Source organism: Apis laboriosa, unplaced genomic scaffold (assembly GCF_014066325.1).
Source record: "Apis laboriosa isolate Shangri-la unplaced genomic scaffold, ASM1406632v1 scaffold14409_cov159, whole genome shotgun sequence".
Classification (NCBI taxonomy): Eukaryota; Metazoa; Arthropoda; class Insecta; order Hymenoptera; family Apidae; genus Apis; species Apis laboriosa.
The window spans coordinates 373,743-395,988 of NW_025221511.1; the positions used below are offsets into that span (position 1 = coordinate 373,743).

Sequence of the window (22,246 nt, forward strand, 5' to 3'; positions counted from 1 at the left end):
CTATCCGTTTCCAACGCAGCGCTGGATCGGTCTTGGACACGGAAAAGCCAATCGTGGATGTCACCCAGGGCGGACATCGTGCCGGATGCCGCCGTGCCACCTGCCCCTTCATTATCGATGCAAACTCCTCGAGTGGGACCCGTGTCCTCGGCCACGGATCGGTTTTGTCCCGCTAATGCTACGAGACTCGACCAACCCTCTCCACCTCTCTTTTCGCGTGTCACTGTTAATCGTTCTCTGGGAAATTGGATTAGGCTGGTTCGTGGAACGCCCTTTGCTTGTAATAGAGGAAACAGATAGCTTGTCCTTCTTTATTTTCTTTTTCAGGGGGAATAGATTTTAAACTCGATAGAGAATATATAAATTTTTTTCACGGCTATAAACGGCTATAAGAAGAACTATTGAACGATGTGTAAGTGTGCGATAAAAATGTTGGAAGATTTTTCGAGAGTACGATTTTAAGGGAAAAATCTAAAAAATAAATAGCGCTTATCCGTGTTTTTTTAAATCAATCGAACGACGAACGGCCAACCTCGACCAATGTAAAACACAAATTTCGGTGTCGAGAGTGAACAATACTGGGTTAATGGAATCGGTCAAGTGTAAGTTAAACACGAAATAATTTTTTATTAAACGAAAAGTTTTATTCAATAAAATCGAGTGGACTTTACTTACGCAAAATTATATATCTTTTCGTGCCTATTTTTCATAAAATTATCATAAAATTTTTTCTAGAATAAAGAATTCAATAATGACGGTAAAAAGAAAAATTTGTTCTCACTTTCTCTTTTTTATCGTTACACGAATCATCTTCTCTTCAATAGAACTTAAATAAATTTCAGTAATACTGAACGATATAATATTGAGTTTGGTATTGAATTCGTGACACGGATAATCGATTGTGCTCGTGGTTATTAAGCCACGAATAATGTGAATAATGTTTGGATAGGAAAACAACGATTTGATAGCGCTTTATTTCCCTTGTATAAGTATCCCTGTATCTTAATAAACGTTATACTCCCCTATTATACCGAACGATTCCTCAGTTTTCGTAATAACAATTATTTATTCATTCAGTCGTATTAATATTTTCGCGTAAAATTATTCTTTTACATCCTCTACCGTACCCTAGATCCACGATAAAATTGTTACAAATTACACGTATATGTAAAACACGCTTGTTCTCACACGCTTTCGTTTCAACCGCAATTATAATTTACCCACTCGCGATACAGTTGAACAATCGATAATTCACAACCGGTTAAAGGCAGGTCTCCAAATACGCAACACAATTTCCATTCGAGTTATCGCTAGTTGTTCAGATTACAGTGATTAAAACCGGGGGAAGGGGATTCCGTGGTTTTAATGAAACACGGATAGGAGAGGATATTATACCGCCTTTTAAATAAATGATTTTCGATGGTTCGCCGTAAAAAGGGACGAGACGAGGGTCGAAAGGAGGAGATCGGGGCGAGAGTGGGGAAAAAAAAAATGAAATAGAGGAGACAAGAATGGAAGGAGAGGAGAGAGAGAGAGAAAAGAGGGGGAGAAAGACAGATCCCGTGGGTTAATTTAACTTGTTCCCATCGAGACACGCTCGGTTCCTCGAGGATCGAGGGAAAAAAATCGCTTCACTCCGGGGTTAATTTGTAAGCGGTGGTTCGGTTCGAGGTGGAATCGATGGCGGGGCATGAATTCGCGGACGGTTGAAAAGCAGTTGGCTGAAACGGGGGGTTGGGGGGTTTGGAAGTCGTCTCGAAACACAGTTTGCCGGTGGCACGGGGGTTATTACACGTCAGTCACACCTCTCTCAAAATTGCGAAAGTTTTATAAGACACAACGATCCTTGTCCGATTACGTCCCACGCGACTTATGACCGGGACCTTTATTATTGCGGTGAGTAGTCCCGTCTTATATTGCATCGCGAAAAACAAAATTGCTTCGTAGCCAGGCTAGAGAGATTCTTTATCCCGTGCACATGGCTCCTGACTTTCTTTTCCTTTTCTATTTTTCGTTCGATTCGACGAGAAAATTGAAATGGACGTTGTCGCGTCAATTGTTTCCGATGATTGTTGATTCTCGATGAACGAGAAATAATTTTCAACGATTTTAATATCTATAACAGGAATCCGTATGAATGAATTTTCGTTTAACGGGATTTCTTTGATGATTTACCTCTTCGCGTAAAAATTTTTTTATTTTACGACTAACTAAAAAGGATATAATTCCTTTGTATTCGTTCGAAGAATTCCCGTATAACAGAGACGATATGAAAGCGACGAATGATCGTTAACGTTAAACGTTTCGAGCTTTAAAATTATAGCAGAAAATTGAAACGTCGCTATATATATATATATATATATATATATATATATATATATATATATATGCTGTTATTGTTTAAATCTATATGCATATTCGAGAAGTAGCCATGCACAGAAATAGGAAGAGGCAAGGACGATATCACGAGAAAGATTTATCGTTCGCTGATATGAATTTCGTATACATGAAAAGAGGAAGCGGAAAGCGTTCGAAGATGAAAGAAAATCGGCGGAATTGACAATAGCTCGGAAGTAAAACTACTACAATGGGAACGAGATGAAGAATCGTACGAATTTGATGGAAAAGAAACTTAATGGCGTTCGACGTGTATGCATCGTATACAAAAAAATAATATGATCACATTTTTTTCTATCTATTTAACTCACGCAATTGATAGTAACAATATCTCGTAAATAAAAGATGAAATCATTGCAAATATCTATGAATTTCATAATTACGTCCCAACGAAAATAAATTGTTTTGGCCAAGCAATGCTCTCCCGATGAAAATGTTCGAATGATGAAGAATCTGGCAACAATACCAAAGGATTGATCGGAAAAACAAATCACTCGACGTTCCAGCCGTCACTTAAAAAAATCCTAAACCGATTTTCCGGGGCCCTTGATCGGTAATCGGAATCGTTTCGACCCGCCCGTGTCATCGGATCGATTCGAAATTGAAACGAGCCGTGGTCGGAAAAAACATTTTATCGTTCGGATACGCAAGAAAAATACGACGCACCATATCCATTTGCCGTTAAATTAACAAATGTGCGCCGTTACCGATGTGCACCCCGCTGAATTTCCAATTATTCCGTTGATCGGTCACCGTGTGATTCGCGAAATTATTAGATGTAACCGTCCAATCTGTTTCCATAACATTCTCTTTCGCGTTTCGAGAACTATCGTGTTAACAATTAATCGATTGTTTGACAAAAAATAAATAAATAAATAAATAAATCTTTCGATAATTTCGAAAATAGGAAGATGGAAGGAGAGTGGGCGCGATTCATCGTCCTCGAAGAGGTTTCGACGATTAGATACAAAAGGATGAGGCGAGGGAAGGAAACGATATAACGGCGTCCAAGTTTCGTGGCAAGAGCCGCGGTCGGATGAGAATTATTCAAGGATTTTCCAGATAATGCAATAACGTAGCGGCGCCCACCGCCGTGAGAAATTAGCGGCATGAATTATGAATGAGACCGACTTCGCCGGCCGTTTATCTTCTTTAATGTTTCTTGGCGTCTTTCGTTGGACGAGACTACCAACGGTGTGTCGTCGTGGTACTCGTGATTTCTTACCTCTTTGTCCACCTTTTTCGCCGCCACGGTGGTATCGATGATAAATTAGAAGCTCGATTATTTTTATTCTTTTCCGTATAAATGGAAAGAGATTAAGACTCGAAGACGATTCGTTAAGAGAATCATTTGGGCTGCTTTGGATTCGTTTGGAATTGAGTACAACTTGGAATTGTCGAATTGATACGAATCTCATGTGAATAGGAAATGGCAAGTGCCACTTGATTCTTATATTCTTCCTTTCCTTTCCTATTCATGTTTGCCAAAAATGCGGCAGATCAATATTCTCCGTCCCCAGCGGCACCCCTTTTCTCTAAGAGCTCTGCGCAAAAACAGAAAATACGATCTCTGTTTTTATATCGCATATCGACAATAGAAAAAAAAAATTTGACGACACGACAAATGATCTCATCGATGGAAGAAAATTATTATAATATTTCTGTTCATAATTTCCAATCGTGAAACGAGCGGCGACAAATATCAACTGTTTCTAAATTGTTCACGTTCGGTAGTCGGTTACCTTTCGAACACCCGTTAAATTCAATTAGATAATTAGTCGGGAACACGATAGAACAGCGAGTGCTTCGTCGACGCTTTTCACCCTTCTACCTCGTTGAGAGTGGCACTAGAGCCAGTCAACGAAAACCGCGTCATCCTACCAACGACGACGAGATAGGAATGTTCATTGTCATAGCACGCACGGTTTTCTGTCCGAGAGGATGTTCCACGACCGCGACCCTACTCTCCACGTACTTTACTTTCTTTGTGTCGACCAATTTCTTTTTTGATCCTCGATGCATCCACCTTTTTAAAGTCGCATCGCCTCTTTCACTCTCTCTCTCTATTCCAGTTTGCCACGATTAATTAGCGAAAGATCGTTCCTCTTCGTGACAAATATTCGTCAAGTTTTTAAATTAGATACTTTTTTTATATATATATATTTTTTAAATGGATAATAGTTAAATCTTTTAGTCCTTTATTGAAAACATTCTGCAATATCTGGTTTTTCTTCCCGATTTCACTAGAAAATAAATGTTTGTCGAATCTCGATACAGGCAATGAAGTTATTCGATGTATACACTTCTCGAGCATCGATTTATAACGTGCATAAATGCCTTCAGGGTTAAACCGACAACGAAAAATAGGAATGATATTTGTATATCGAAATAACAATGAATAATTTACAATGCGATATGAATGATAATTTATTAATTCGGCTAATTGCGCGACCGCGAATATTCTTCGACGATCGAATAGGAACCGATATTGAATTGTTAACACGATGCAGAAAATTTAATCGAGCTATTCATATAATTATCGATTTTCTTCCATCGATTATTTACGTCTCGATAAAAAGAGTGCTCTTGTTATTACGAAATTAACGAAAAATCTTTCGGTTAGATACAAATTTACGCGACGAAATGACGCACATTCTTCGTTTCGTTCCCTGATAAAATATTGAAACGCGTTAAATACCCTCTAATTAGAGTTATGTATAAAATTAATCCTTTTTTCAACTTCCATTCCAGCTCTTGACCCTTGGAATTAGTTAAATGTACGCGTACATTTTATCTCGATTTCGTGACATATATTCCAACGAATGATATATATATATTTTTTTCCAACGACAGAACACGGGGTAAACTCCCATTTTGTCTTTCCCTCTCATCTTCCTTTCCCCTCCATTTTTCGTTTTTGGATCGCAAATAATGAAACCTGTGTATTTTTTTTAAAAAAAGAGAGAGAGAAAGGCCAGCTTTTGAAATGATGCAATATGAAATACAACGACGTGACGTTCGTTCATCCCAAATATTCGTGGTAGCTGCGTGTATTATTTTAATCTGTTCTCGAAACTCGATGCGTTTTATCGGGTATTCTCATTTCAAATTCGCGAGCGGAATCGAGGCGTGTAATGCATAACAAAGAGAGAGAAAGAGAGAGAGAGAAAAGAAAAAGAAGAAGCAAGATAAAACGTTACGGTTTTAAATCGAATCAGGTTGTTCGATGATAAAGCAATTACAAGTTGAACGAATAGTTTCAACATGAACACTTTTGCGCGGCGAAACAATCGTCAAATAACCGACAACTGTTCCCACTAATAACCCATTCTGGCAATTATCCAAATAATTCGTGTTAACATGAACCTCATCAAGACTTTCCTCCAACTTTCGACCAACGAACCCGAATAGAATTACACCCAATCGAACAATCAAGCATCGTAATTGCTTTCCCCACTTCTCCATATTCTTTCTATCCCCGATTCCCTCCAAATTGCACCGTTTCGAAAACTTCGCTTTCAATCACGCGTTGTCATCTCCCTACTTTCTAAAATTCTTCCAACACACGAATACGCGATGCACACGTCGAAACAAATCCCCAAACTATTCGATAACTAATATTTATACTATATATTCGCACGAATTGTCTCAATTTCAATTACAATCATTTCTCCTTTCCTATTTCTCTTTCTCGGTTCCCGTATCTGGGTCGAATCGAGTTGCCAAATTTCCACGGAGATCTCGGAGCCGGAAGTTGGGTGATTCGGTATTCGCGGAAGGAATAGCGGAAAATACAAGCACGGTGCAAACGTTATTTCGATACCGCCGCGACATCCTAATTCGTGCACGAAGGTTGTTCGCGAACTTAGTTTTACGCTCGTAGCCAATGCAATCACCGTTTGGAAGAAACACCGGTAGATATCCCAGGGAAAATGTACAAGCGTGGGATAAGGTAGGTCGTGCACGATTTCCTATACGGGATATGACCTTATTCCCCTTATCTGTTCGCCACGCTCGTATCAAAGATATTTTTATATGCGCATGTGAAACGGTATTTCCGGGGTACGCGCGAGACGAGCCGCTTGTCTTACGAGATCATCTTATTGTTCCCCGAATTTCGCTCGCGGCCTCCCATTGGACCCGCATCGCAGTTGTACGGGAAATCTGATCGAACGTACGATAACAGGAAAGGAAGTTTTATGTGTTGGAGATAGAGCAGACCACGGGGTTAAATGTGGAATTTTTGATGAAATCGTAGTCCATATTATTTTAGATACGATAAAATCTTGATTAGCGAGAGATTGGTAAGAAATTAAGGGATGAAGAAGAATTAAGAAGAATCGAGAGATAGAATTAGATTCGTATTTTATGGATCGAGTCTGTGATATAAAAACTGATGATTATTAATTTAAGAAAGCGATCAATTGAAATTCTTCGAGTATTCTCGTGATATTTTAAAATCGATGGAAAGTACGTTTCCTTCTATTTCTCTTTATTTATCGTTTAATTTTGTTTGCAGTAGAATCGGATTTTTATATTCGAATGGACAAACTGGATTTGAATTCCATCTTGGCATGACGCAGTCCCGATTACAGGATGCTCCGTGCATCGTAACATCGAATTCATAAATTCTGATTTGCGCATTCAAAATGCGATAAACGTTAACTCCACGATGATATACGCGGATTAAGCTCGAGCATTCTAAATTTCTCGCAAATCTGGTGTTCCGATCCATTGCGGAGGACGCAGTTCCCATCCATCATTCGAGCTGTTACTCTTTTCCGTGACGAACGCTCTTTTCGACGCGTTTTTCATTAATTAAAGTAATCTGACAGACACGCTGCAAGTCAACAATAATAAATTCAAAATGTTCTTCGGAAACGATATACATCCAAATCCAAATCTCGATTCATCGAAGGAATAATTTTTATTTTTATTCGATTCCCCTTTACCCTTTCGCCAATATTTCTTTATACAGATTTCCATTCCTTTATCATTTGTCTATTTAACGTCGTCCTTTGCCGAAACACGTCTGCGTCATAAACCGGAGGATGAACCGGCCTCTCGTCTCAAAGAGACTTTACGTCACCGATATCCTCGACGATATCGATAAAAAACACGGGTCAAACGATCACCGATAAAAAAAAAATCATCGTAAAACATCATAGAAGAGGTTCGTCTTTCTCACGAGGGGATCCGCTGATCGATCCGCGAGCCAGAAGATCCCGAACATTTGCAAAACGATCGAGGATAAATCGGGGAGGGTGAGAGAGAAGCTTGTAACAGTTGAGCAGGTTTTACGCGTGACACGGAGGACTTCCGGTCGCGGTGGAAGAGGAATAAAATCGCGGGTAAGAGGTGGAAGTTGCGCATCAGGGGCGTACCGACCCCATGGGTACCACGGCTATAAAACCAGTCTCATATTTTTCGACCACGTTTCGCGTCGCCACGTTTTACGAATTCACGCAGCGACCCTCGTCGACTTCCGGTCGGACGGGGGATTTAATCGCGACGACACGAGGAAACAACGTTGTAAAGTTTACGCCACGAGAGACACGTGCTCTGTTATGATTTTCTCTGAATGAACGTTGAATTAGAAGAGATGAACTGCCAAGAGATATTTTTAATTTTTCTCTTTCTCTCTTTCTCTCTCTCCTCTACTTTTTTCTCTTTTAACTTTCTCTTCGTAGATTTCATTCGTCATTTTCTTCATGTTTCTTTTTCGTTTTATGTTTTTTTACTTATTAATAGTTTTTCTTTTTTTTTATTCCGATTAACGTATGTCTTTCAAGTTTTTTTCTTTACATGAAAGACAGAGAGAGGGTTAGAAAGTTTTAATTCATTTTTCGGGACGAATGGAAAATTGGTGCAACGGCTAAAGATGGTCAAAATTTTCTCTATGGAAGAGTGAATTGTTGAATTAACCTACATATGGTTGACGGGAATCTACTCTCTTTGTTTTTAGTGTATACAATTCCGTTCATTCTCCTTCTTTCTTTCTCTGCAATCGCTTCGCACGAGTGTATTTAATTAACGCGCCACTCTTGTAATCGTAATTAATGGTATGAAGATAATGCTGGTGAAAAACGTTGTTGTTTCTCGTGTAAAAGCCGAGAATTACTTCCGTTTCTAATTTTACGATGTGGTTATCTTACGTGGAATAGATGTTAACGATAAACATTGTCAAAGTTAATTCTCTTGAAAATTTAGCTCTCTTGCATTTTACTCACACATTATAAAAATACCCAATACAATAGTCGAAATGTGATCACGTTCGCGAATTCTGTCGATAATATTCATTTTCGTGTCAATTTTTATATAAAACTAAATTTTTTATATAGCTAAATCATATTTAATTATCTATAAAATTTTCTAAAATTTGTATTCAATATATTTTTAACATATCAAAATAGATAATTTTTTAAATTGGTAAATTAGCGAGCGTTTCACATTTTTTTTGATGTCTGATCAAGACATAAAATCATCTCACGTCCTCGCTCAAAGAGAAAATTTGCACATTCGTGGTACGAGAGAGACGATATCAAAATACATACTTTATGAGATATACTTAATATTCTTAATATTAATATAAATATTAAATAAAAATTAATTATACGAATCTTTTAACAAAAACTTGGCGAAAAAAGATCGAGCTCACGATCTCTTTTCAACTCTAAATTCAATCTTTATACGAAAAGGGATGACTTACGTTCTTTTCTTTATTCAAAAATTATCTTATCGTCTCACTATGTACGAGAAAATTTGCCAACGAAATTTCAAAAATCAGTAAGATGCAAGACCATATAAATAAACAAAATAGATCTCGTTTAAAAACATTCCTTAACGAAATACACTGACTGAGGGGGAAAATAGAAAGCAACAACGAATATATCATTATTTTTCAATATTTGGAATCTGGAAACCCTCCGGTGAAATATGGAACGGCAAAGGAAGAGAGGATCTACCCAAGCCCCAAGTTCGACCGACATTCAAACCTCGTCCAAGACGGGGAAATATGAAGAAGCGTTACACGTGTATCGACTGCGGGTGCACCGTGGCAGTTTCGTGCCTCGCTTTACCGCGAGACCGAAACTAGGCTACAGTCGCTTCACCACCCCGAAGCTCTCAAGGAAAGTGGAAATTCCTCGAGGAGGCGAACTGTTCGCAAAAAGACGATGGTTACCGCGAAACATCGCGAGCGTGTCGCGATCAGTCGAGTAAAAACGACGTCTCGCGACTCTTTGGAAGAACAGTAATTACTCGTACAACAAACTCTGGAAATTGTGTTCGTCTACACGTAGAAGTGGAAGAAGGGGAGAAAAAGTTGGAGGAGTTTGCTAACATCACGATTAATGCGATTACTCGTAAAGAAATGGAATTTAAATTGTTTAGAAGGAGAAGAAGAAGAATTTGAGAACTGAAGTATTTGTAAATAAAATCATATACTCGTATGTTTCTACCATAAAATTAAGATTAATTGTATGAATTAATTGAAAAGATGTAATATAGATCGAAATTTCGAGATCATCCTGTTAAATACCTGTCGTCTATAATATGTAATACAAATGAATGCTTAGGAAAAAAGAAAGAGAATTTTAAAGATTTGGATTTGGGTTAGTCCCCATTCTCGCAGGAAAGATGAAAATAATTGAACAGTGGTTGGATGACCGAACAAAGAGAAGTGTATGAAATATACACGAAACTTAAGGTAAAATTATGCCAAGCGAATAAGGTTTGAAAAGGAGGACGAAGGTTGGCAAAGGTGAACGTCCACACGAAGAGAGGAACACGCCCACAAATAACACGACTCGGTTTCCGTGTCGTTTCGCGACTACGCGTCTCGGAAAAAAAAAAGAAAAAAAAAGAAAAGAGAGAGAGAGGAGAGTGCGTCTTCTAACATCATCTTGAGATTAGGGCCGAGCAAGATGCCGGAAGTCTCCGTTGACGAACTGCTGGCTAAACAGAGCACGAAAGCCCAACGAGGAAATGGAGGGCGAGATCTCGCCAGGCGTAAAAGACTTTACACCGATGTGCACCGTGTTTCGTCCACCAGGGGAGGTGGAAGAAGAGAAAGAAGAAAAAGGGAGAGGGAGAGAGAAGAAGAAATATAGAAGGAATATAAAATGTTGGCAAAGAGAGTGAGGGGAGAGAAAAAGAGAGAAAGAAAGAGTTGGCGATGTTCAGCATAGGTGTAACGGTGTTCTGCGACCTATTTCCGGTTGGCTGGCATGAATAAAGGTGTTTATTTTTCCTGTAGCGCGAGCAACGCCCTCCCCCTTTATTCTCTTGCAAATCCACAAGCACGAGGATCGAGTAAAATATATAAATGCCGGAATATAACAGCAGAAGTCTACGAAATTGATATTTAAATTTGTTAAGATTCGAACGATAAAGGAGAGAAATTGGAAATTGAAGGGGGGTCGAGAATAGTTGTAATCGAGTTACCTGGTCTCCCGAGTCTGCGTCGAGGTTAGTTTCCGAGACCTCCGAAACATCCTCGATGATGGAGTCGCCGATCGTACTGTTGTCGCTGACCACGAAGCCCAGCAGGCATATCTGAAACAGAATGCTCGATGTGTTAGTAAAAATTTTTTTAAATATCATATTGAATCCTCTTAAAAGACAAAAGTTCATACCTTATTCAAACAAATGATTCGTTGTTTAACATCGAAGTAATCATATTTCAATTGTTGTTATATTTTAATTATCAAATTTTATTTAAACCTTGATCGGTTTTCTGTGATATCATAGCGAAACGTATCACTGTTTATTTTGATTGCGAAAGAATCGTGCATTCGAGGATCGATCGTGTAATAGGAGAAAAAAAAAAAAAAGTAACTTGATTTTCTCGTCATGAGAGTTTCGTGTCGTTGTATCGTCGAAATAAACGGACGCGTTAGGTGAATGAGGGTGGCGCAATTTAATTGTAGCCGTACTTCCGTCCAAAAACGGATACCCACTTTCTAGTATTATCGTGGTGGGCGGAACTTTTATAACGAGTCCGAGGCCCTGTTTCATCGCGCTCTGAATTTCGTGTCGCTGATTTTTTCCTCCGGAAAACTCTGGACGATCCATATTTCCTGAGGGGTCATCATCGTTGTGCGGTACATTTTCATCGAACCATAATTTTATGTTCCATTTAGTTCCTCAGTATGTTTTTTTTTCAAATGAATATATTTTAAATAAATAATGTAATTGATAAATAAACAATAGTCACTACTTTGTAAATTTAACAAAAGTGTATTTAGTTAGATGTTTCTCATAGTGCGTATGTGTAAATTTATTATATCTTCATTTCTCTTGTTAATGCACCACCATTTTATTTCAACTTGATTAACCGATTAAATTTCTTCGCAATAAAAAATTAATTTTAAAATTGTCAGAGATTTTAATGTTTAATAATGCGAAGGTATGTTTGCAACAACAGAAATGTCACGTGAAACTAAATCTTGACGCGCGTTATTAGCGATAAATTCAGACGCCTAGACCGCCCTGTAATTAAAGGTTAACGATAGGCGCCTCGAGCCTCCAGAAAATGAACTCGTACGGTTCGAAATTAGTAAAACTACGGGCAAAGATACTCTTCATTTTATGGTCATAGTGTTTACCGACTTGTTATTAGTCGGTACGATTAGATTTCTAATATTTTTTAGGGTACTCGTTCTCCAATCTTGGATTTCGTTAAGATTTCGAAAAGAAAATCCGTTCATCAATTGTTCGTATTAATAAATCGTTCGTGAGATAATATTTTTTCTTCGTAAATTTTCTTCCAAGGAAACGTTCATTTGAAATATTTCATACAATAGTGAAGGATAAAATTCAACTTGAATTATCTCAAACAGAAACGAAATGATATTTTATATCGACGTTACGTTTCTCTCGAATGCGCTCAAATTTCGACGATTATTAATTAGAAATACAATGAGACCATTTAGATTGAGTAAAGTTAGACGTTTACTCGCAATCGTACAAGGGATCATTAATGAGATTGAACGAGGAAGTTTCAAAATATTCGGAGACTATAATTCTCCGTGGAAATTGATCAAGTCGTAATACTTGGTGGGGGCTTCCTATTGAAACTGGGAAGTCATTATTCATCGTACGATCATTATGATTAGCCAATCGACCACCTAGGGCGTTCGCCGGTGAATGCGTAGAGCTCGTCTTCGAAATAAAAAAGAGGAAAGAAAAAGCAGAAAATTATAGTGATCAAGAACCGACGATCGATTAACTGATCACCGTTATTATCTTGCTAGTAATACGTGCGCCTAACTATTGATATCGTTTAATCGTGACAAACATGCTCGCTATCGACTTTAAAGCGGTAATTCATAAGAAATTTTATTTTATCCTCGTGAAAATTGAAGATGATGTATCGCTACTGCCTCAATTGGTAACTTAAATCGAATCAATTTAATTTGTAAATTATACTTGCTGTTACTTTAATTAGAAAAATTGCAGCCTAGTAATTAAGAATTAAAATCATTAGAGAAACTGTCATACACGAGTCATAAGTTACCGCTATAATAAATTCTAAATAACAATCAAACAAGTCAACAATTGCTTACTTGACAAAAAATTATAAAAGTTACAAAGTGAAAAAGTTTAAAACCATCAATAAAATCAATAACGATCCACGATTTCTTTCTTCTAGTTTAATATTAATAGCTACTAAATTATTCGCAAAGAGCAGATACCTAAATTGCGCAAAAAACAATTGCACGAAACAATATTGGAATAAAATAAAATATTCGCTCAACGATCGGAATGATAAAATAATTTCGGCAACTAGAATATAGAAAAATAGAATATATAAAAACACACAGTTTAGAGAAACTGGGAGGGGGAGGGATTGATACAAAAGCGTAACGTATGCGTGTCACGTGCACGCCCGTCCACCGGACAATAATATCGATGAATAACCGAGATTTCAATTGAAATACGCGCTCGCTCGAGGGATGTGCCGTCGATATGGATTTCGATCGCACGTATAACATATACGCACAACATCGATAGCTCGAAACGAACCTGGTTAAATTTATGCCCGACGCGGTCCGACTAACGAGACGTTCGCGCTCGATACCGTTTAATTCTTATCTTACCCCCCTTGATTGGCTCGCGTGCCGTGGCTGGATTAACGCCGTCGGTCTACATTAATACCGGTAATTAACTTAGTCTCCCGCCTCGACACGACCTGAATCGGTGCCACGGAGCTTCGACACCGACTTTCGAAACTTCCTTCGTGGCCGCGATCAAAAACGCGCCCCCGGTAATTGAATCGATCGCGGCTCGATTAATGACCCGTCACTCCTGTTATCGACTTCCCTTAACAGATCTGCCCGGTTAAAGAAACTCTCTTTGCTTCTTGCTCGGGGCTTTTTAACGATGGCGTGTCGAAGTGGGTTATTTTGTTGGTTTAGCCAATTATTCGAGAACGAACCCTTTTATCGAGACGTTGCTTTCAAGGGTCTATGATTACATAAATCTTTTCCTTTTTTTTTTTTTTTTTAATGCATTCCAAAAACCAAATGAAGTTTCGATTTTGTCCAACGATCGAGAAAACGAACTTAAAAGCGAAGTGATAAATTTGAATTTCTTTGAGGGATGAAAAATGTTTTTTGAAATATCTCCCGTTTAGAGAGATATCGAAGCGTACTTCGAATATTTGTGTCGTAAAGAGTATCGAGATGAGCGTCATCGATTGAAATTTCGTTCTCCGGACGATGACGCGCCTTTTTCGAGAGTTGCGGCATGTGTCCTCGTTGACGATGCCCGAAAAAATATGGATCGTCTTCCATACATGCAAATTTCTTCTTCCAAGAGCGAGACTTTTCAAGCCTTGTTTGTCTCGCTTCGCGTCAGGAACGTCGTGCTGTGACAAAATGTACGTCTTCGACGAGGGAACTCTTCATCCACGATAACTTTGCATACAAATATTTCTTCATTTTTTTAATAGTGACTATCCATCTTCTAGGATCTCTTTACGTAGATAAAACAATATTTTACTTTTTTTCATTACGTTCAAGAGACGAAATTCATTAATAGAGATCCTTATGGATCAACAAGAAGAAACTATTATCGAATATTTTCAAAATATAATCTTTCATTATTTCATATCCAAGAAATATTATTTCTAAAGGGAAGTGCGCAGAAAATTTATCTTCAGTTTTACGATATTTGAATATTTTCTAAAATCCTTTACTATATTCCGTTAATAAAATTCTTTATTCTCCTTTAACTTTAACAATCTCGAGAGAATCAAATTCTCGCCGATAGAAAAGTTTCAAAGAAATATCTGATCAGTCTCGGAACACGATCAGAAAGAAAAGTAGGTATTCAGAATGTGGAACACGGATCATCGGTGATTCTGAACGTTTCACGTATAAAATCATTTTTCAGTCTATGCCCGAGGGGTATACAGGCAGCGATTTATCTCGTCAATCAAAGGGCCGCTTTATCGTTGAAGAAAAATTGATATTCGATTACGTGGCCCCCTATCCGAGAAGCTTCGTTGCCATTTTTGAAACGAGCCTCCACCACCCGCGGATGAAGAACACGGGACGCTACTTTGCGCTCCCGTGTGAATAAGATTCATTCTCATGCCGCGAGAAATTAATATCGAGGAGTGGAAGGATACCCTGGCCTCGCTAAAAGGCGGTCCATGTAGATAGATTAGATTCTTCTCCAAGATCGGTCTAATCTTATTCGAGAGGGATACCTTTTGAACAATGCGATCTACACGTTGTATCGCTTAAGATTACTTTTTTCTATTTATGATCACGAATCGAAGGTAGTCGTAAAATGATCCTACAGAATCTGTTTTTCAATCTTTTTCGAACCGCGAGTCTCTATTAGTATTGAATGATATCTATTTATTTATTTCTTTTTGCGATAGGTATAAAATAAAAATCTATCCAATTTTTTTTTTGCAAAGATAATTTCAAGGGAATCGAAACAACCCTCTTACAATTTTATAATTGCATAGTTTATGAAGATTTCTTGCGAATCTTGCTTGCATCCAGTATTGCTTGCAGGATGATATCAATTTTGAAGATAGCAATATATCGTGCTTGTCACTTCTCACGCGGCGACGATATTCGAACGGGATAAGACCGGTTGCGCAACTCTGGAGATTTATGATCCAGTTTTCGCTCGACGCATTTGCATTATTGGTAATACAAAATTCTTACAACGCTCTTTCTTTTTGATATTAACCAATTAAATCGTTCAAGAAAATATCCAGCAAACATTCCTTTTCCCATTACTCACACATTTTAACACAAACGAATTATTACCAATCCCCAATTCGACACGATGCTCTCTTTCCTCAACACCCCGCAAATTGTCACGATTATCCTCGTAAATCCGTGCGACGTACAAACGTGAAACGAAGAAGCTCGCTTATCGTTGGATCGCGGTGAACGAGACACTACTACTACCCCTCTTTTCACGCTCATACGAGCCGAAGAAGTTCCTCGCGATCATCAACGCTTCACTCCCTCCCTCTATGAATCAAACACGGTTGTTCGAACGTTAATGAAAAACGATCCTTGAGCGAGTACGGGGGAGGGAGATTGATTTAATGTATCGCGCTGCCGGCGTTCGTGTCGAACCACCACCTTCCTCGAGTTGCATCGCGTAATTGCATAAAAGCGTGTGCGGTCGTTGATAAATGGCCGCGAGCTACTTAAACATTTCTCCGCCCCTCTCTCTCTCTCTCTTGCGCGCGTAATTGTTTTCATCGATTTCGAAATGGCGTTGGACGGTTACTAATTAACGGGACGTCACGTCGACGGGATTTCGAGTTACGCGGAAGAAATACGCGAATGTAGGTCAACGACAACGACCACGACCACGACGACGATGGCCAGTTTGTTTTCCTTCGAATAGGGTTGAAGGGTTGATTGGAAGCGAAGGTTTGGGTTAGGAGTTTGCACGATGGAGGAATTATAGAGGATTCAATGTAAAATCGATAGGTGAATTGGATAAACGAGGAGTATGGGAGAATGGGATTTTGGGAGAATCGTCGACGACACTCGGATGGAAGGCCGGAAGTCATCGGGAGTGCATGGACGTGGGAACACTACTACGTGGAAATCGTTACCGGACTCTTCGGGATCGAATGATATACTTTCGCGGGAAGATTGACCTCTTAGGGGAATCGTTTTCGTGGATATGTAATAACCTTGGATACGAACGTAGTGTAGAGGAGCACAAGCTGTATCGTAACCAATATTAATAACCAACCAAATTTATTCAAAAATAATTATATTTATATACGTGTAACGTATCTTAGAACTCGATTGAAATCATCTAAAATTAGAAAAAATTTGAATCACTATAATCCGAAGATACTGACTTTAACGATCAACAAATGAAAGATCATTAAAAACTTTACCTTTCAAAACATTTTTTTGAATTATCCCGATACAATTTTTCAAAATATTATCGTGTAAAGAAAATGGTATTAGAATAGAATAATTAATAGAATTTAATAGAATAAAAATTCGCAAATTCTATCGATGAATTAATTTGTTTGAAAACATTTAATTTATGTAATATATATGAAATTAATAAACGAAAAAGAAAGGTGAAAAAAAAAAGAAAAGAAAAGATTGAATTATTTTTTTCACTCGATTCGATTAGCTTCCTCACTTTCTATCATGGGAACGACGCTTTCGTCAATTTTCTTCCCACTTAATACAATACCATTAGCGAAAGTTAATTCCCGCTCGGTTCTTCAACCCTTTTGAGTATTCTTCTTTCGTCTACATCGAAATTCAAAGTATTCCGACTATTATCCTATCTTTTAATTAACGAACACTCATTCGAGCTTACCTAAGCTATTCAAATGGATGGAATAATTTCCATGTTGGCCATTTATTATATCCTTCCTAGATTTTATTCTTTCGCTCAATTTTATTCAACAGAATTTCACGACACGAATATTTTCCACTTAAGAAAAAGCGACGAAAATTATTCTCGCCCGAGAAATTTTTCCCGGTGAATGATGAATCGTAAACGAAATGGGCTCCATTTACTCAACATGGCGGTCAAATACGCGCTTGTATTAGGCGCGTGTATGCTAAACCCCATCGACGTTCGTGCGCCGTATAACCGCCCAATAGTTAAACGATAAAATCTTCCTGGACCTCCCAAGGCAAAAGGTGTTTTTCTGCCTCTTAAACGAGGTTAAACTCGTTCCACCTATCCAACGTTCTATCTATAAACTGAAACACCTCTTTGTTCTCTTAAGAATCTCTAGTCCCATAAAATAAGATTGAACCATCTGAAACGCAACGGTCTTGGTATTCGTCTGCGAATTTCTCACCCCCGTATTTTTCCATTTTCTTCTTTCGACTTTCTTCCGACGTGAAATCCTTAATTTCAGAGTACGGAAATAAATTCCGTAGTAACTTGAACAGAAGTTCTAACTTAGTTTTAACTTTAATCGTTAAATCTAAAGATTTTATGATATATGTATAATTAACTCGTTAAAAGAACATAAAATTGGTTAAATATTTTCATCCATATCTTATAATGAAATTTAAGAAAAAGATTGATTTTTTCACAAATCAAACTTTATTCTTCGTTTCATCAAAATCATCGTGAAATCAACCATTATTTCTTTGGGGAATATCATATAATTCCTTCAATCCTGATCTCCCGGTGAACCTTTACTTTCTCATTCTGTGCGTGGAAACAGAGGACAGGCTAGCTCGAGACGTGCAACGATCCCGATTATCCCACGACCCTTATCTCTCTCGTTTACCCTTATCTCTGCTCAGACTAAGCCAATTAAAGTGGCTCGTGAATTTTCCAGCCAATCGGGCTCGCTCCCGCTTAATAATACAAATCTGGAGGATCGCTGTCTATTCCCTGTCAAACTTCTCGCTATTCCAACGTTTGGATTTTCCGAAATTGATTCAGTTTCCGATAACGTTGCACACATTCTATCGCTCAAAAATAATTTCGTAGGTATCTTTGGATATGAGTGACATTTATTATAAATCTGAAATTACCGCTAAGAAATTGCTTCGAATCAGATTCGCGTCCGTCTATTTTTATATTATTATTCTACGTTATTATTAAAATATCCGAATGGAAGTTACAATGCTCTCCAAAGATTAAAGATAATAATTCGAAATCAATAATTAACTTTTGAATAGAGAAAATTGAATCAAAAAAAATTATTCAATTTCGTGGCGTGATCATTGTGATGTGAAATTTTTAAAATAACGAACGTTAAAAATTCAGAAATTGATATTATTGTTGAGCGGTTTCGTCGCAGATGTCATTTTCCTGTCTCCCGTGGGAAAACGAAAGAATTACAGAAATGCTTCAACAAGATTCTTACGATATTGAAAATAATGTTTATAATGTCTGCAAGAGAGAACCGCATGGGAAAACCGCTTGCGGAGCATTTTAATCACAATCTTGTTGAAAAATTTTACGTGACATTTTCTATTAGGTGATTCAGATTTAGGTAGAAAAAAAATTTTAAGTATTCGTGTTATCGTATACGAACAAGTGCAGCTTTGAAACGTTCTTTAATCTCTAATTTCTACATTAACGTATGATTCACGCATCCAAAGAATCATTCATTTTAACTCTTAACGCACAAAGTTCAAAGTTCGAAATTGCAAGATTCTTATTTCTAACCGAATCTATTTTACGAGATGTATACCAATTTCCACAAGAAACTTAAGAAAATCAAATCTCAGAACAAGATCTCGTCCAAAGGAAAAACTTCACTCTCTCCTCCATTTTCCTCTTTTATCTTCTTCTTATCAACTTTTCCTCTACCCACCTGTTACAGAGCATCTCGTATTTCTTCAGGGTATTTTACATTTTCCTCATAACGCATTTATATATATATAACCAAGAGATTATACAAAAGCAAACAACGTCGAGAAAAAATCAAAAACCTCTTTCGCAGAAAAGAACATAATGCGATACACGAATGAAACTTTTCAAGGAGGAAACGAAATAAAGATCCACACTCGGCATTCCCTCTATTTTCTTTCCCTTCTCCTATTTGGTTACGAATTTTACATGGCGAGGATTTAAACGGCGAGGAGAATTCTCTCTATCGAGATAGAATCTTTATTCTATCTCGAGACACGCGGAATCAAGCAGTCGGAAGAGAAAACCCTTGTGACCACGTGGGAGAGATTGAAAAGAAGACGTGCCAGGGATAAGAAAACTCGCTTAATTTATGATATCCCGGCAACGATATCGGTTTTCATTATGTTCCAACGCGGACTTCGTGCGGAAGTTTGTGCGCGTGCGAATGCGAGACGAGTCCTCCTCTCTCTTTCCACCGTGCATTTCAAGTAGAAAATCCCCTTTTTCCTTCCCTTTCTCTATGTACCAGTCGTTGTCGTCGTCCTCGTCGTCGTTTCGAAAGTGGTTTTCCACGAAAGGGGCCGAGGAAATTTCAACGGCGAACGGAAGTGTCTACGGGGACCTGTGATAAATTTCACGGCTTGTCGCGTCCCACGGCAAACCGAAAGGCTTTAGTCTCGCGTGGATAAGATCTCGATGATCCTACTCGCGATAGAAAGTTACACCAAGGGTTTGAATTAGATTTTAGATTCAGTTTGTTCGATCTCCTAGTAAGAGGATGGACATAAGTGAATATTGGAAATAGAACGATACAGGAGGAGCAATTTTTATAAATTGTTTTCTATTCTACGAGGAATTATTATTCGCACTGTGCTCCTCGTAAATACGTTTTTGTTCTTGCAGTTTTCTTTGCAAATTCTCGAGTCGTCTAGAATTTAGTTCTCGAGTTTCTCTTACATATATATATATATATATACAATACTGAACTTTATATCCAACTTCCATTGTCTTTTGTATCATTCCTTATATAGCTCTTCCTTTGTCCTACCTCTCTTCATCTCACTTAATATTCCTAACTTCTTCCTCTTTGTCCCTTTTTCCGCAACCCTTGTACCAGTTTTGTCATATCGCTCTTATCCTCCTTCGTTACTCATATTCTTCTTTTCATCCTCATTTTCGTGTCTTTTTGCGCCATTCTTGTTCCTTCTTGATCTATCAAGTACCAATATCGATGCGTCTCGTCACGATAATACAAAAAAATGTATTTAAAATAATAATTATATTACAGAAACCTCTTCTTACGGAAGATGAAACTATTTCTTAAATTTCTTCTTCAAACATTATAAAATATCTATGTGAGAAACATGAAACAACAGCGAGAAAATTTGTAAAGGAATTCTTGAAATATCCTTCCCATAATCAGAAACAAAAATTTCAAACAACATATATTATTAACCGGGGAAAAAAAGATTGCAAATGGAAGATCGTATTTACGCAACGGTTGATCCTTAATGAGAGTTAATAATCCTCTCCCCGTCCGCCATTTTCCTCCACCCTCCTCTCATTTCTCTCATTTTCCACACATCTTGACCTCCTTTCTTTCTCCCTCCACATTCCAGCCTCCGTTTCTTTTCATTCCTTCGCCGTTTCGCACGTCCAGCCGCATTTTTCACCGGCCGACCAGTTATATCCTCGTGATCCCGTACCTCTCACACGTACCTTCCGCCACCCAATCTTTCATCCCTGTGTATAGGAACGAACGGGCGGTTGAGGAGACGTCGAAGAAAAGCATTTCGTTTAATCACGCTGGTATTGGTAAATTGAATTATCGAGGAGCGAGGGGCGAGGGGGGTGAAAAAAATGAAGGAGGAAGCTGAACCGTCAAAGGGTGTGGGTTTATCGAGGAAAGGCCGCGTAGAGCAGGATCCGCTAATGATAGGTTATAATGGAGCTGCCTGCACCACTGGTTAACCTCGAAAATGGAACGAATTTAAGTGGAGCAGCCTGGCATGGAATTAATTCTCAGGTAATCGGAAGTCAGCGGCGAGGTCTCGGGCAGGCGTAATCGATCTTCGATGAAATATGCCCCGGCCTCCATCTTCTTCCTGCTCTTCTTCCCCCGCGTTTTGCTCGTGATCCGGGTATTTGCTGATCGATGCACTTGGAACTGAAGAACAGGCGTCTCGATGGTCAAAACAGATGGGGATGGTTTTTGAAGGGATGTTTAATTTGAACGTTAGATTAATAAGCCGGGCGATGAGAGGGAATTCGAACGAGTTATTCTCTTTAGAACTTTCGGATTATACGTTGAAAATTATTCCAGTGTTTGATTTTCCTCCGAGCTGGCGTTAACGTTCTTCTCCGTGGAGAAGAGATGACCCATTTTCCGCAAGAATTCTGTTACAAATATACGCGCAAGCATTGTAGAAGTTTGCGATATGTTCGTAACATGTTATTAATTAAACTTTCGAGTGACGAATTTTGCAAGATCACTTCGATATCGCAACTATCTGAAATTAATTTCTCTTTATAGACCCCGATTCCTCTTTACCGTTATATCGATACAAACCAGATACGATCGTTGAAAAAATCGATTCCGATACGGTGTCGCCGTAAATTTTCCAAGGTACGATCCCGTTGGTGGTCCGCTCGTAAATTTTCTTGGTTTTTCCCCTCCCCNCCCCCCCAAAAGAAGCCGTGAGAATCGAAACAAATCTTGGCCGACCAATTAGACGTTTGTCCACCGGTCTCTCGTCTTCCGTACCACGGCGTGTGTCCTCGAGCGGCGTTCCTCGGATCTCCCACTTGGATTAGAAATTTATTAGAGCCCCTTCACGCTAGGACATGGTCTGCGTGGGCGCAACCTGGGTCTTTTACAATTTTCAGGGCGGAAACGGAGGGCGTGGTGCGAGGTTCTCGTTTCGAGTGCAAGAGACCCACGGAGAACGAGAGAGAAAAGCGGCCGAATTTATAACCTGCCCTTTTGTCACGTTTCTCAGCA

At 38.6% G+C, this 22,246-nt stretch overlaps 1 protein-coding gene across 3 annotated transcripts in view; it reads right to left on the reverse strand.

The window, feature by feature from the left end:
• The window catches only part of LOC122721106 (protein madd-4), a 188,293-nt gene that overhangs the window by 72,439 nt on the left and 93,608 nt on the right, over positions 1–22,246 (reverse strand). For all 3 annotated transcript variants that reach the window (XM_043948388.1, XM_043948389.1, XM_043948387.1), the window contains exon 3: positions 10,843–10,953. In XM_043948388.1, the coding sequence (XP_043804323.1) occupies positions 10,843–10,953 (111 nt within the window). The remainder of the gene's footprint in view (positions 1–10,842; positions 10,954–22,246) is intronic.